This window comes from Chiloscyllium plagiosum, unplaced genomic scaffold, assembly GCF_037043375.1.
Source record: "Chiloscyllium plagiosum isolate Xiang-an unplaced genomic scaffold, Cpla_swu_hap1 HiC_scaffold_24, whole genome shotgun sequence".
NCBI lineage: Eukaryota > Metazoa > Chordata > Chondrichthyes > Orectolobiformes > Hemiscylliidae > Chiloscyllium > Chiloscyllium plagiosum.
In genome coordinates this window covers 22,727,428-22,742,058 of record NW_028270162.1, presented here as the reverse complement: position 1 = coordinate 22,742,058, position 14,631 = coordinate 22,727,428, and the positions used below count along the sequence as shown (strand labels likewise).

Here is a 14,631-nt window from a genome sequence, read left to right as displayed (position 1 = left end):
TATTTCTCTGTTGTAAACAAATAACTGACAATAGTTTGTAAAACTTCGTTCGACAAAAAATGTTTTAAAATTTACTGATTTTAGGAAAACCTCAATTCCTTTTATCACCTGACCAAATATAGATAGTGCTTTTATGCAGGCAGTAATGGTTGTTTTTGATCTTGTATTATAAATAAACAAGCACAGATTCTCTAATAATTCCAACTCTCTCCCAAATGAAGTCAAAATTGAACAAAAATTATTTAATCTGAAACTTTTCCAGAAAGCAAAACTGTGGGTTTACCGACAGCACGTGGAGCTATAGGGAGAGGACAAATGGGCTGGGGCTAGTTTCTCTGGAGCATCAGAGGCTGAGGGGTGACATTGTAGAGGTTTATAAGATCAGGAGGGCATGGATAGGGTGAACTGTCAAGGTCTTTTCCCCAGGATGGGAGGTCCAAAACTAGAGGGCATAGATTTAAGGTGAGAGGGGAAACATTTTCATGCAGAGGGTGATGCGTCTATGGAATGAACTGCCAGAGGAAGTGGTGAAGTTACTACAATAATTACAACATTTAAAAGGCATCTGGGTGTATATGAATAGGAAGGGTTTGGAGGGATACAGGCCAAACTCTGGCAAATGGGACTAGATTAATTGAAGGATATCTTGTCAGCATGGACAAGTTAGACCAAAGGGTCTGCTTTGGTGCTGTACATCTCAATATAAAGGTGGTAAGGACAAGCCAGGGAACTATAGTCCAGTGAGCCTGACGTTGATGGTGGGCAAGTTGTTGGAGGGAATCCTGAGGGACAGGATGTACATGTATTTGGAAAGGTAAGGACTGATTAGGGATAGTCAACATGGCTTTGTGCGTGGGAAATCATGTCTCACAAACTTGATTGAGCTTTTTGAACAAGTAACAAAGAAGATTGATGAGGGCAGAGTGGTGAACATGATCTATATAGACTTCAGTAAGGCGTTCGACAAAGGTCCCCATGAGAGACTGCTTAGCAAGGTTAGGCCTCATGGAATACATGGAGAACAAACCATTTGGATACAGAACTGGCTTGAAGGTAGAAGACAGAGGGTGGTGTGGAGGGTTGTTTTTCAGACTGGAGGCCTGTGACCAGTGCAGTGCCGCAAGGATCGGTGCTCTGTCCACTACTTTTCGTCATTTATATCAATGATTTGGATGTGAGTGCAAGAGGTATAGTTAGTAAGTTTGCAGGTAACACCAAAGTTGGAGATGTAGTGGACAGCGAAGAAATTACCTCAGATTACAACAGTACCTTGACCAGGTGGGTCAATGGGCTGGGAGTAGCAGATGGAGTTTAGTTTAAATAAATGTCAAGTGCTGCATCTTGGGAAAGCAAACGTTAGCAGGACTTATACACTTAATGGTAAGGTTCTCGGGAGTGTTGCTGAACAAAGATTCTTGGAGTGCAGGTTCATTGCTCCTTGAACGTGGAGTCGCAGGTAGATAGGATAGTGAAGGTGGTGTTCGGTATGCTTTTCTTTATTGGTCAGCGTATTGAGTGTAGGAGTTGGGAGGTCATGTTGTGGCTGTACAGGACATTGGTTAGGCCACTGTTGGAATATTGCATGCAATTCTGGTCTCCTTCCTATTGGAAAAATGTTGTGAAACTTGACAGGATTCAAAAAAGATTTACAAGTATGTTGCCAGGGTTGGAGGATTTGAGCTATAGGGAGAGACTGAATAGACTGGGACTGTTTTCCCTGGAGCATCAGAAGCTGAGGGGTGACCTTACTGAAGTTTATAAAGTCATGAGGGGCATGGATAAGATAAATAGACAAAGTCTCTTCCCTGGTGTGGGGGAGTCCAGTACTAGAGGGCATAGGTTTAGGGTGAGAGGGGAAAGATATAAAAGGGACCTAAGGTGCAACTTTTTCCATGCAGAGGATGATGCGTGTATGGAATGGGCTGCCAGAGGAAGTGGAGGAGGTTGGTACAATTGCAATATTTAAAAGGCATCTGAATGGGTATATGAATAGGAAGAGTTTGGAGGGATACGGGCCAAGTGCTGGAAAATGGGACTAGATTGGGCTGGGATATTAGGTCAGCATGGATGAGTTGGAATAAAGGCTCTGTATCTGTGCTGTACATCTCTATGACTCCATGACTGCAGCAGTTCAAGAAGACAGCTTATTACCACCTTCTCAAGAGCAACTAGGGTTGGACAATAAATGAACAAGCCAGCGACACTTCGATCTCATGAATGAGTCACTGTGTGCATCTATAAAAGATGTGATATCCTCACAGAATTTTCAGAACAATAAAAATATAAATATCACTCACACATTTCAAGGTTTTCCTTAAAATTCAAAACTTGATGCGAAATGCTCTTAGCCCCCAAATATATAGTTTAAAAGTGTTTCTTTTCCTCCACATTTTTAAAAGACCACTCATGGGGTGTGGGCATCATTGGCAGCCCAGCATTTATTTCCCATCTGTACTTGCCCTTAAGAAAGTACTGCTAGAGTCTATTTGGTGGAGTTAGGCCATTTCAGAGGGCAGTTAAGTGTCAACCACAGTGTTATGGGTCTGGAGTTATATGTAGGACAGACCAGGTAAGTACAGCAATTTTTTCCCCAGGAGATGAGCTTTTAAGCAATTGACAATGATTTCATGGTTATCATTAGACTTAATTCCAGATTTTTATGGAATTTAATTTCCACCAACTGCTGTGTGGAATTTAAACCTAGGTCTTTCGAACAGTAACTGGGTCACTGGATTACTGGCCGGCCAAGTCTGTAGTGTTGCCGGCATTTCGAACATCAATCCATTGCTGGAAGTATTACTAAATCTGCTTGATTTCAGTCACATCTAATCCATTACTGCCATTATGTTTTTTGATGATTTAAACTAATGCACAGCTATCAAGTATCAAGCCCAGACCTTGACTAAATACAGGAATTTTTATTTTTATCCAGCATGAGTTAAATTCTGGATGCAAAAAAGTTGCAATTCTATCATTAAAGGATTGAGGGGCAGCAACTGGGCAGTCAACAGTCTCAAAACAGCAGAATGTCATAGTAAAATCATCACAACTGGAGAACAAGTTGAAACCACAGCTGACACCATGACCTTCAGACAGGCTTCAAACAAATATCAAGCAGTCAGATTCACTGGAGTTGCTTAGTTATCAGGCACTAACCAAAACCGATCCAATAATTCAATAACTTCATGTAAAGTTTAAGATCAACTTCTGCAGATTTGCAATTTACTCAGAATTATTATCTGCACATTCAAAGTGACTAAATTCTTTTTGAGAAATGTATCAGAAATGCCGGTTATAACAGAATTCTCGTTGGTAGAGTGCCTGATAACAGTTACTGTACTTACAGTTTTCAATTTCTTTGGGGCGAATTCCTTTGGAAAATCTTCTCGTTTAACTTTCTCTTCTTCAGAATCATCAGAATCCTTATCTTCTGCATTTTCCTCAGCTGCAGGTCGCCGGATCCCAGCACTGATGAAATTCACTGGAGCACTGTAATCTTTGGAACTATAGAAACAGTGCAGATACAGTAACATTATTGTACAATTGCTTTCAAAAATCTAACTGCAGCTCCTTAAATCCCATGTACAGCTGGCAAGTGTCTGGAGACAAGCACATAAGAGGACCAGAGCAGAAAATACACAGGGATCTGAACAATAGTACTGGCTAGGTCCAAAAAGATAAAACTGATAGTCTGATCAACTAGCGTTGCTTCAATTAAATCCATCTAACAGGATTACAGATGACTAGTACTGAACACATGCTGACGAGTGCATAGACATCTCTATCTTCTCTATTCCAACAGAGCAATTTATTGTATTCGAAAATAGTGAATAAAAGCACAAGCTGATATGGGTGGATTGTAAGGATTTATAGGCCTCACTGGTGACAAACATCACCATTCCCACTGGCTCTACACTCAACCAATAGGCCATAGATATAATTGTTCCATTTTCAAAAATCAGTACCAGACCAGTTACAGTCCAGTCCAACCAGTGTTACTGACTGGTACAGCTCAACTTTGCACCCAAAATTCTCTAAATGGCCAACATTTGATTTTGCTCAGAAAGAAAATTGGGGTGTCTCAATTCCAAAAAAGACCCTAGCAAAATATGTTAATTACATCAAATGGAGCCAAATCAACCTCTCATAGCTGACGGTTACAAAATAGGATGAAAGAATGTCAGAAACACATCACATGGACAACATCTTAACACAGAAACAGAACAAGAAATAGATTGGGGAATCCAAGAGGTCAGAAAATAACTGAACAAATGAGAAATTGAAGAATATGCGCCTACTTTGACCCGAGATCTGCCCCAGGGCTGGCGCAATTGCAAGAATCCTAGAATCAAACATGGAGGAACAGCCACTTAATCAAGTTAGCAAAAGCATCAAACAATAGCCAGGAATGTTCAGTTGCTTCAAGAGTGGGAGACAAGTGGATAAAATAAAATGTCAAATCTCATAATGGTAGAAGCCAGTGTGTATAATGTTCTAGATTACCGTTTTCCCCCAAAGCTTGGCCTTTCATCATCAGAATCATTCTCAGCCCACATGCCGTAGATGGCATCCTCTTTTGTCTGCCGATGGCGTACACGGTCTGGGTTGAACTCATTTTCCAAGTCCCAATCTGAAATTTCAAACCGCTCCATCTCCACCTCGTCGTCATCCTGGCCTTTCCCGTAAAGATGTGACATTGACATTTTCACCTGCCGGATAATAAAAAGAATTGGATATAGCGCTTTGTCACAAAAAATCCCTACATTAAAATCGCCTGACTCCAGCTCCCTCTTTGCTGTGGTATTTGAATCTAGAGCATGATCACTTCTTCGGTGTTCAAAAATATGGCCCAATATTTGTTTAAAAATGTACATCATGAATGGTTGAAATCTGAATGAAACTTATTACTAAAAAAAACTGATATCCAGCAACTGAGGCAGAGAGCCAAGTTAATAAGGTGGGTGCTGAAGAAGAGTTCATCCAAGATGTTGTCCTTCCTATTCTAAATGCCAATCAACCACTTCATTCATTTCCTGATATTTATTAAGTTTTGCTGATTCTTTTTAATCGCAGGTATCATTTAAAAAATCCCCTTGGCCAAGAGTTGGCCGATTATGAAATTCTACTCCCAGCCGTATTTCTTAATCAACTTGATGGAAACACTCAGAGAAATAAAAGGACAAATGAACAGTCAGGATATTAAACAAGCAAGTGCAAGCCATACGGCTGGAGTTACAAGTAGCTCGGAAAGAAAGACAATGCCAAAAACAATACAGGAGAAAGTGAGGACTGCAGATGCTGGAGATCAGAGTCAAAAAGTGTGGCACTGGAAAAGCACAGCAGGTCAGACAGCATCCAAGGAGCAGAAGAGTCAACATTCCGGGTATAAGGCCTTCATCAGGACACCCAATAAAATACCCAAACTACGGAACAGAAAGTGTGTGGTTTATTATTTTATCTCATATTTTTGAGAGAGAAGATGGAGTTAAGTATTATTGGCTTTGACAGTTCTCCATATGCGTTCACTTGTCAAGTGAAATACACTGTTAATATTCGGCAACTAGCCTTACCCCACCAAGTTTCAAATTAATTTCAAAAAGATTACAGATGGTAGAACTGACAGAGAAAGAGAATATAAAATTCTGATCCCATGGGACAGAAAGCTTTTTTATTTATTCATTCATGGGATGGTGGGATTGTTGACTAAGCTACCATTTATTGTCCACCTTTAGTTGTTCTTGAAAAAGTGGTGGAAAGCTACCTTCTTGACTTGCTGTGTATCTTCAGTAATAGCTGCTTCAAAATCAACAGTCCAAAGCGCTAACTGAGGTCCATGCTGAGGCATCAATCATAATAATTGCTGAAATAGTAAAGGATCCCATTCCTTGACAATAAACAGCAACTTCGAGAGAGCATTAGGTGATCATAGGTTGGAGAGTAGATTGGGTAGGGGTAGGGAGAAAATGGGGAGGGGGGGTGTATTGAGATAGGGAATAGGAAAGGAGATGGGGACATTGTGGCAGTGGGAGATTCTTAGGAGATAATATCAGAATATGATAGAATTCACCCTGCATTCTGAGAGGGAGAAGCTAGAATCAGATGTAATAACATTTCAATTGAGTAAAGATAGCTACAAAGTCAGAAGGGAGGAGCTAGCTACTGTAAATTGGAAGGGAAGCTGAGCAGAGAAGACAGTGGAGCAGTAATGGCAGGAGTTTCTGGGGGTAATTTGGGAGGCACGAGGAGAAATTCATCCCAAGGAAGGAGAAACATATTAAGGGGAAGACAAGGCAAACATGGCTGACAACATAGGTTGGTTAGGGACAACATAAAAGCAAAAGAAAAAGCACACAATGTGGTGAAGATTACTGAGAAGCCAGAGGATTTAAAAACCAGTAAAGGACAAATAAAAAAGCAATAAGGGTGTGGAGATAATGAAATATGAGGGTAAGCTAGCTATTAATATAGAAGATGATTGCAAGAGGTTTTTTTAGATACAGTAGCGCCTCGACTTACGAACTTAATCCGTTCCGGGACACGGTTCACGAACCGAAAAGTTCACGAACTGAATCAAACCGCATAGCAAAGCAGAACAATGACAATGAAACCACGGGCTTTTTGCGTTCGTACCTTGAATTTCGTACGTACGTTGAGGCAAAATTTTACGTACAATCCTGTTCGTAAACAGATTTGTTTGTGAACGGGGTCGTTTGTATGTTGAGGCGCTACTTATATAGAATTTAAGAGTGAGGTAAGAGTGGACACTGGAACATTGAAAAATGAGACTGCGAGAAACAAAGAAATGGTTCATGAACTTGATTGATACTTTGAATCATTCTTCGTGTGGCATACCAAAACTTCAAAAGAGTCAAGGTTCTAAGGTGGGCGTAGTGGCCATCCCTAAGTAGAAGATGCTGGGGAAACTGAAAGGTCGGAAAGTGGACTACTCAACTAGATTGAGTGGACTACACCCCAGAGTTCTGAAAGAGATAACTGAGGAGATTGTGGAGGCATTGGTGGCGATCTTTCAGGAAACACTGGAGTCAGATAGGTTCTTAAGGACTGGAAAATGATTAATGTAATACCCCGTTTAAGAACAGAGGTAGGCAGAAGATGGGGAATTGTACACCAGTTAGTCTGACCTTGGTCGTTGGTAAGATTTTAAGAGTCCATTATGAAGGACAAGGTTGCAGAGTACTTGGAAGTCAGCATAGCTTCATCATGGGAGGTCATGCCTGACTAATCTGTTACAATTCTTTGAGGAGGTAATAAGCAAGTTAGACAAAGGAGAGCCAGTCGATGTGGCCTATTTGGATATCCAAGGCCTTTGACAAGGTGCTGCATAGGGGGCTGCTAAATAAGAGTCCATGGTTTTAAGGGCAAAGTTGGCATACAGGCTTGACTGACTGGCAGAAGGCACGGATGCGGAAAAATGGGATCTTTTTCAGGATGGTAGCAGTGACTAGTGGAGTTCCACAGGAGTCAGTGTTGGGATCACAACCATTCATGCTAGAGATTAATGATCTGGACGTTTGCAGATAACACAAAGATAGGTGGAGGGACAGGTAACGTTGAGGAAGCGGGACTTGGACAGTCTAGGACCATGGGCAGAGAAGTAGCAGATGGAATACAATGTCAGAAAGTTTGAGGTTATCCACTTATGTAGGAAGAATACAGTTGTAGGAAAAGTAAAGAGGAAGAATAGAATTGTAGGAGAAAGTAAAGACTGCACATGCTGGAGAAGTTAGAGTTGAAAAGAGTGGTGCTGGAAAAGCACAGCAGGTCAGGCAGCATCCAAGGAGCAGGACAGTTGATGCTTTGGGTATTAGGCCTTTCATTTTATAAATTGGGAAAGGCTTTAGAATCTGATGCACAAAGAGGTGTGGGAGTCCTCATTCAGGATTCCCCTAAAGTCAACATGCAGGTTCATCTGGCAGTTAGGAAGGCAAATGCAATGTTAGTATTCATGGCAAAGTGGCTAGAACACAACAGCAAAGATATACTGCTGAGACAATGTAAACCTCTAGTCAGGCACATTCCTGATGAACATCTCATGCTCAAACCGTTGATTCGCCTACTCCTCGGATGCTGCCTGACTAGCTGTGCCTTTCCAGCACCACACTTTTCAACAACGTACACCATGAACAGCTTTGCGTCCTGTATTTAAGTAAGGGTGTGCTGGCATTGGAGGGGGTCCAGAGGATGTTTGCACAAATGATCCTGGAGATGACTCTGGATCTGTATTCAACGGATATGGGGCAATCTCATTAAAATCTATAGAATACTGAAAGGGCTGGATAGAGTGGACACGTGCATGATGGTTCCATTAAGAAGAGAGACTAGGCACAGCCTCAAAGTGAAGGGACAACCTTTTAGAACTGAGATGAGGAGGAATTTCCACTGCCAGAAGGTGGTGAATCTGTGTTGGCCAAGTTACTGAGTGTATTTAAGGCAGAGAGAGATAGGTTTGTGATTGGTAAGGGGATCAGGGGTTAGGAGGAGAAGGCAAGAGAACGCGGTTGAGAAAGATAACAGGCATGGTCATATTTTTAGATTAGATCCCTTACAGTATGGAAACGGGCCATTTGGCCCAACAAGTCTACACAGACCTTCGATGCATAACCCACCCAGATCCATTCCCCTACCCTACATTTACCCTGACTAACGCACCTAACACTATGGGCAATTTGGTACAATTGCAACATTTAAAAGGCATTTGGATGGGTACATGAATAGGAAGGGTTTGGATGGATATGGGCCGGGTGCTGGCAGGTGGGACAAGATTGGGTTGGGATATCTGGTCAGCATGGACGGGTTGGACCGAAGGGTCTGTTTCCATGCTGTACATCTCTATGACTCTATTTAACATGGCCAACTCGCCTGACCTGCACATCTTTGGACTGTGGGAGGAAACCCACGCAGACACGGGTAGAATGTGCAAACTCCACACAGAGAGTCGCCTGAGGCTGGAGTTGAACCTGGGTCCTTGGCGCTAACCACTGAGCCCCATGGTGGAGCAAAGTTAAAATATTACAGCACCAGTTTATAGTCCAACAGGTTTATTTGAAAGCACTAACTTTCGAAGCGCTGCTTCTTCTTCAGTGCCAGCTCCTCCAAAATATGGTGGAGTAGACACGATGGGCTGAATGGCCTTATTCTGTTTCTATTCCTTATGGTCGAATGGAAATGCGGGGCTGGGGTGAGGGGAGATTGGAAATGGGTGGTGTGGCATTAGAGGGACGAGAGTGGGGTCCAGATCGTGCTGTCCCCTGGGTCACAGACACACACACAGTCTCTTACTCCGTCTGTCTGGGTCCACCCTCCAGCCGGAATTAGCTCACTCGACCTGGATGCAGTTTAGGAACTTTGCAACAGAAAGAATTGGAATAAAGGCCACGACACAAACTCACCGCCTTCGCCTCACTCAAGCCTCCTCGCCGCCGCGCGCCCCGATCCGATGCCTAACGGTTGAACACGTCCGCCATCTTGTGTCCGTGTGCGGAACTCCGCCGTCGGGAAACACCGAGCGCGCAGAAATGTTCCGGCCCGGAGGGCTGGAAGACAGAGCCTGAGAAGGTGGGGGGTGGGGGAAAGTGAACCGAGTGGCACCGTGACCTGGGTCAGGGCAGAGGCGGGATGTGCAAAGAGAAACTTCCACATGAAACAACCGGGAACCGAGCGGGCGGGGAGAGACCCCGCTTCATTTGATTAAAACTCTCGTTTCTCCTCTTTACAGAAAACAATTCTCGGTGTTTCCAGTTTTTTTGTTTGTTTTTCACATCATTCAAACTGAGGCCCATTATCTGAAAACCTCTTCCCCAGCCACTTCAACAACAACAACACAGGCCGGCAGCAAGAATGCAGCTGGGTACGGCCTTTATTAAACTTTAATTACAGACACAGAGATGTCTGCCTGCCCAGCTGAAGGGGAATGGAAAACAATCAGAAAGAAAAAAGGAATAAAGAAACGGAGGGAACGTGCCAGAGGCCTTCCTCACGCGGTGGAGTTTCCGAGTGTGGCTGAGAGGCAGAGAATCCAGCAGAAAATACAGGAAGCGGTGTAAGTGCGTTGAATTGTCAGAACCCACCTCCTGGATTATAAAGCGGATCTGGATTTCGGTCCCCACACTTGCAGGAAAGCACCTCAGCCTCTCGTCAATGCCAGACCAGAGATAACACAGGAAACCAGCAACATTTCAGACTTGGGGCATACACACACATAGTCACTGATTGGCGTGGTAAAACAGCAAAACTAAATGCACTGAAATCCAACTTCAAGAGCCTCTGAGAATGGAAGCCAATCTGACTTAGGCACATAGCCAACACTGCTCAATAAGGCAATTGATATGGACCTGAAAAGGTCTTGACATTTATGTTCTAATGAAGAGTTGCTGGACTTGAAATGTTCATTCTGCCTTCTCACCACAGTTATTTCCAGACTTGTTGAATTTTGTCAGCACTTGCTTCGCACAAACTTTGAGCACTTACTGCTTTTGTTTCAGATCTCCAGCATCCATAGTTCTTTTATTCATTGTTTTGACATTTACAACTCCCTTATATGGCCAACACAATCTGTGAGGAGAAAGTGAGGACTGCAGATGCTGGAGATCAGAGCTGAAAATGTGTTGCTGGAAAAGCGCAGCAGGTCAGGCAGCATCCAAGGAGCAGGAGAATCGACATTTCGGGCATGAGCCCTTCTTCGGGAATGAGGAGAGTGTGTCCAGCAGGCTAAGAAAAAAGGTAGGGAGAAGGGACTTGGGGGAGGGGCGTAGAAAATGCGATAGGTGGAAGGAGGTTAAGGTGAGGGTGATAGGCCGGAGTGGGGGTGGGGGCGGAGAGGTCAGGAAGAAGATTGCAGGTTAGGAAGGTGGTGCTGAGTTTGAGGGTTGGGACTGAGACAAGGTGGGGGGAGGGGAAATGAGGAAACTGGAGAAATCTGAGTTCATCCCTTGTGATTGGAGGGTTCCTAGGCGGAAGATGAGGCGCTCTTCCTCCAGCCGTCGTGTTGCTATGGTCTTGCGATGGAGGAGTCCAAGGACCTGCATGTCCTTGGTGGAGTGGGAGGGGGAGTTGAAGTGTTGAGCCACGGGGTGGTTAGGTTGGTCGGTCCGGGTGTCCCAGAGGTGTTCTCTGAAACGTTCCGCAAGTAGGCGGCCTGTCTCCCCAATATAGAGGAGGCCGCAGCGGATGCAGTAAATGATGTGTGTGGAGGTGTAGGTGAATTTGTGACGGATATGGAAGGATCCCTTGGGGCCTTGGAGGGAAGTAAGGGGGGAGGTGTGGGCGCAAGTTTTGCATTTCTTGTGGTTGCAGGGGAAGGTGCCGTGAGTGGAGGTTGGGTTAGTGGGGGGTGTGGACCTGACGAGGGAGTCACGGAGGGAGTGGTCTTTTCGGAATGCTGATAGGGGAGGGGAGGGAAATATATCCCTGGTGGTGGGGTCCGTTTGGAGATGGCGGAAATGACGACGGATGATATGATGTATATGGAGGTTGGTGGGGTGGTAGGTGAGGACCAGTGGGGTTCTGTCCTAGTGGCGATTGGAGGGGTGGGGCTCAAGGGCAGAGGAGTGGGAAGTGGAGGAGATGCAGTGGAGAGCATCGTCGATCACGTCTGGGGGGAAATTGCGGTCTTTGAAGAAGGAGGCCATCTGGGTTGTACGGTATAGGAACTGGTCCTCCTGGGAGCAGATGCGGCGGAGACAAAGGAATTGGGAATATGGGATGGCGTTTTTACAGGGGGCAGGGTGGGAGGAGGTGTGGTCTAGGTAGCTGTGGGAGTCGGTCGGTTTATAGTAAATGTCTGTGTTGATTCGGTCGCCCGAGATAGAAATGGAGAGGTCTAGGAAGGGGAGGGAGGAGTCTGAGACGGTCCAGGTAAATTTGAGGTCGGGGTAGAAGGTGTTGGTAAAGTGGATGAACTGTTCAACCTCCTCTTGGGAGCACGAGGCAGCGCCGATACAATCATCGATGTAGCAGAGGGAAAGGTGGGGGGGGTGCCAATGTAGCTGTGGAAGATGGACTGTTCCACATATCCTACAAAGAGGCAGGCATAGCTGGGGCCCATGCGGGTGCCCATGGCTACTCCTTTGGTTTGGAGGAAGTGGGAGAATTGGACAGTTAAACAGTTCATCCACTTTACCAACACCTTCCACCCCGACCTCAAGTTTACCTGGACCGTCTCAGACTCTTCCATTCTTTTCCTAGACCTCTCCATTTCTATCTGGGGCGACCGAATCAACACGGACATTTATTATAAACTGACCGACTCCCACAGCTAACAAGACTACACCTCCTCCCACCCTGCCCCCTGTCAAAACGCCATCCCATATTCCCAATTCCTTCGTCTCCGCCGCATCTGCTCCCAGGAGGACCGGTTCCAATACCGAACAACCCAGATGGCCTCCTTCTTCAAAGACGCAATTTCCCCCCAGACATGATCGACGATGCTCTCCACCGCATCTCCTCCACTTCCTGCTCCTCAGCCCTTGAGCTCCACCCCTCCAATCGCCACAAGGACAGAACCCCACTGGTCCTCACCTACCACCCCACCAACCTCCATATACATCGTATCATCCGTCGTCATTTCCGCCATCTCCAAACGGACCCCACCACCAGGGATATATTTCCCTCCCCACCCCTCTCAGTGTTCCGAAAAGACCACTCCCTCCGTGACTCCCTCGTCAGGTCCACACCCCCCACCAACCCAACCTCCACTCACGGCACCTTCCCCTGCAACCACAAGAAATGCAAAACTTGTGCCCACACCTCCCCCCTTACTTCCCTCCAAGGCCGCAAGGGAGCCTTCCATATCCGCCACAAATTCACCTGCACCTCCACACACATCATTTACTGCATCCGCTGCACCCGATGTGGCCTCCTCTATATTGGGGAGACAGGCCGCCTACTTGCGGAACGTTTCAGAGAACACCTCTGGGACACCCGGACCGACCAACCTAACCACCCCGTGGCTCAACACTTCAACTCCCCCCTCCTACTCCACCAAGGACATGCAGGTCCTTGGACTCCTCCATCGCCAGACCAGAGCAACACGACGGCTGGAGGAAGAGCGCCTCATCTTCCGCCTAGGAACCCTCCAACCACAAGGGATGAACTCAGATTTCTCCAGTTTCCTCATTTCCCCTCCCCCACCTTGTCTCAGTCCCAACCCTCGAACTCAGCACCACCTTCCGAACCTGCAATCTTCTTCCTGACCTCTCCACCCCCACTCCGGCCTATCACCCTCACCTTAACCTCCTTCCACCTATCGCATTTTCAATGCCCCTCCCCCAAGTCCCTCCTCCCTACCTTTTATCTTAGCCTGCTGGGCACACTTTCCTCATTCCTGAAGAAGGGCTCATGCTCGAAACATCGATTCTCCTGCTCCTGGGATGCTGCGTGACCTGCTGCGTTTTTCCAGCAACACATTTTCAACACAATCTGTGAACCAACCGTGATTTGGAGCCGCTGGTGTTGGACTGGGGTGTATAAAGTTAAAAATCACACAATACCAGGTTATAGTCCAACAGGTTTCTGATTAAACCTGTTGGACTATAACCTGATGTTGTGTGATTTTTAACTTTATGCATGAATCAATCAATTTTTCCTATTCTATCACAATAATGTTTATAGTGGTGAAATGTTTCACTTTACGTTGAGACCTTAAGGTACAGAGACAGGTCTAATTTTCAGGTGTGATCCATCTGGCTGTTCAGTTTCACCTAAATGTCATGACTGGCCTGTATGCTCCCTACTGCCCAGCCGACATCTCCCTGAGTTTAGCTGAAATTCTGCTGATCCATGTTTGAATACTTCAATTAAGTTGTATCATCAGAATTAGGCACGCAGGTTTATCAATTGTGGAAGAGATTAAATGTACCTTAAGTGCTGATTTATTTCCAATAAAATAGTTTGCTTTCATTCTTAGCAAAATAAGTTCTAAAATAACTTATTTGCCTTTTAATACAAGAAGCAAGATATATGGTCAGATCTACTCTACTTGCTTTGTCTCTGTAAATTTGATGCTTATAAAATAGTCATAGTTTTCTGTGACTGAAAAACTAACCATTGAACTTTGTTTCAGAGAGGAATTGCAAAGTTCTGAATTCTGGATCGTTTGCCTCGGTGAGTTGGTAGACATAACTTTGGTGGCAAAATTTCTAGAATAAAATGTTTAGGGTAGAATTCATAGTCACATGAAAATATGGATTAATTCAGAAAAGCCAACATGGATTCGTCAAAGGAAGATCATGTCTAACTTGCTAGAGTTTTTAAAGAGGTGGTAAAGAGAATTGATGAGGGCAGTGTGGTTGATATTGTGTATGTAGACTTGCAAATAAAAGTTCAATGTAGTGCCACACAATAGACTTGTCAGAAAAAATTGCAGTTCATAGAATAAAAGGGACTGTAGCATTGTGGATATTAAATTGGCCAAGTGATAGGAAACAGAGTCATGTTTTTTGGGTTTGAATAAGATGTGCAGTGGAGTTCCCCAGGAGTCAGTATTGGAATTCTTGCTTTTCCTATATAAAAAAGGTCTGAATCTTGATTGCAGGAGATAACTTCAAAGTTTGTAGACAGAGAAAAGCTAGGAGCATTGTAAACTGAGGAGGACAGCGTAGAACTTCAGGTGGA

At 44.8% G+C, this 14,631-nt stretch overlaps 2 protein-coding genes across 8 annotated transcripts in view; one reads left to right on the top strand and one right to left on the bottom strand.

Moving 5' to 3' along the window:
• The window catches only part of tfip11 (tuftelin interacting protein 11), a 34,629-nt gene extending 25,132 nt beyond the window's left edge, over window positions 1-9,497 (bottom strand). Inside the window, exons 1-3 of one of the 2 annotated variants that reach the window (XM_043715606.2) lie at window positions 9,411-9,497; window positions 4,504-4,709; window positions 3,345-3,504 (exon numbers count right to left, since the gene is read on the bottom strand). In XM_043715606.2, coding sequence (XP_043571541.1) covers window positions 3,345-3,504; window positions 4,504-4,703 — 360 coding nt within the window. In that variant the 5' untranslated portion in view covers window positions 4,704-4,709; window positions 9,411-9,497. Of the gene's footprint in view, window positions 1-3,344; window positions 3,505-4,503; window positions 4,710-9,300; window positions 9,320-9,410 lie in introns of those variants that run through there. The other variant, XM_087999988.1, reaches the window with a different exon arrangement.
• Window positions 9,498-9,648: 151 nt separating this feature from the next.
• srrd (SRR1 domain containing) overlaps window positions 9,649-14,631 on the top strand; it is a 42,773-nt gene continuing 37,790 nt past the window's right edge. Inside the window, exons 1-2 of one of the 6 annotated variants that reach the window (XR_015761253.1) lie at window positions 9,649-10,060; window positions 14,081-14,121. Coding sequence is in view for 2 of the 6 variants with exons in the window: in XM_043715611.2 (XP_043571546.2) it covers window positions 9,906-10,060; window positions 14,081-14,121 (196 nt within the window). In the remaining 4 variants the exon portion in view is untranslated. The remainder of the gene's footprint in view (window positions 10,061-14,080; window positions 14,122-14,631) is intronic. The other 5 variants (XR_006315374.2, XR_015761254.1, XR_006315375.2 and 2 more) reach the window with 5 other exon arrangements.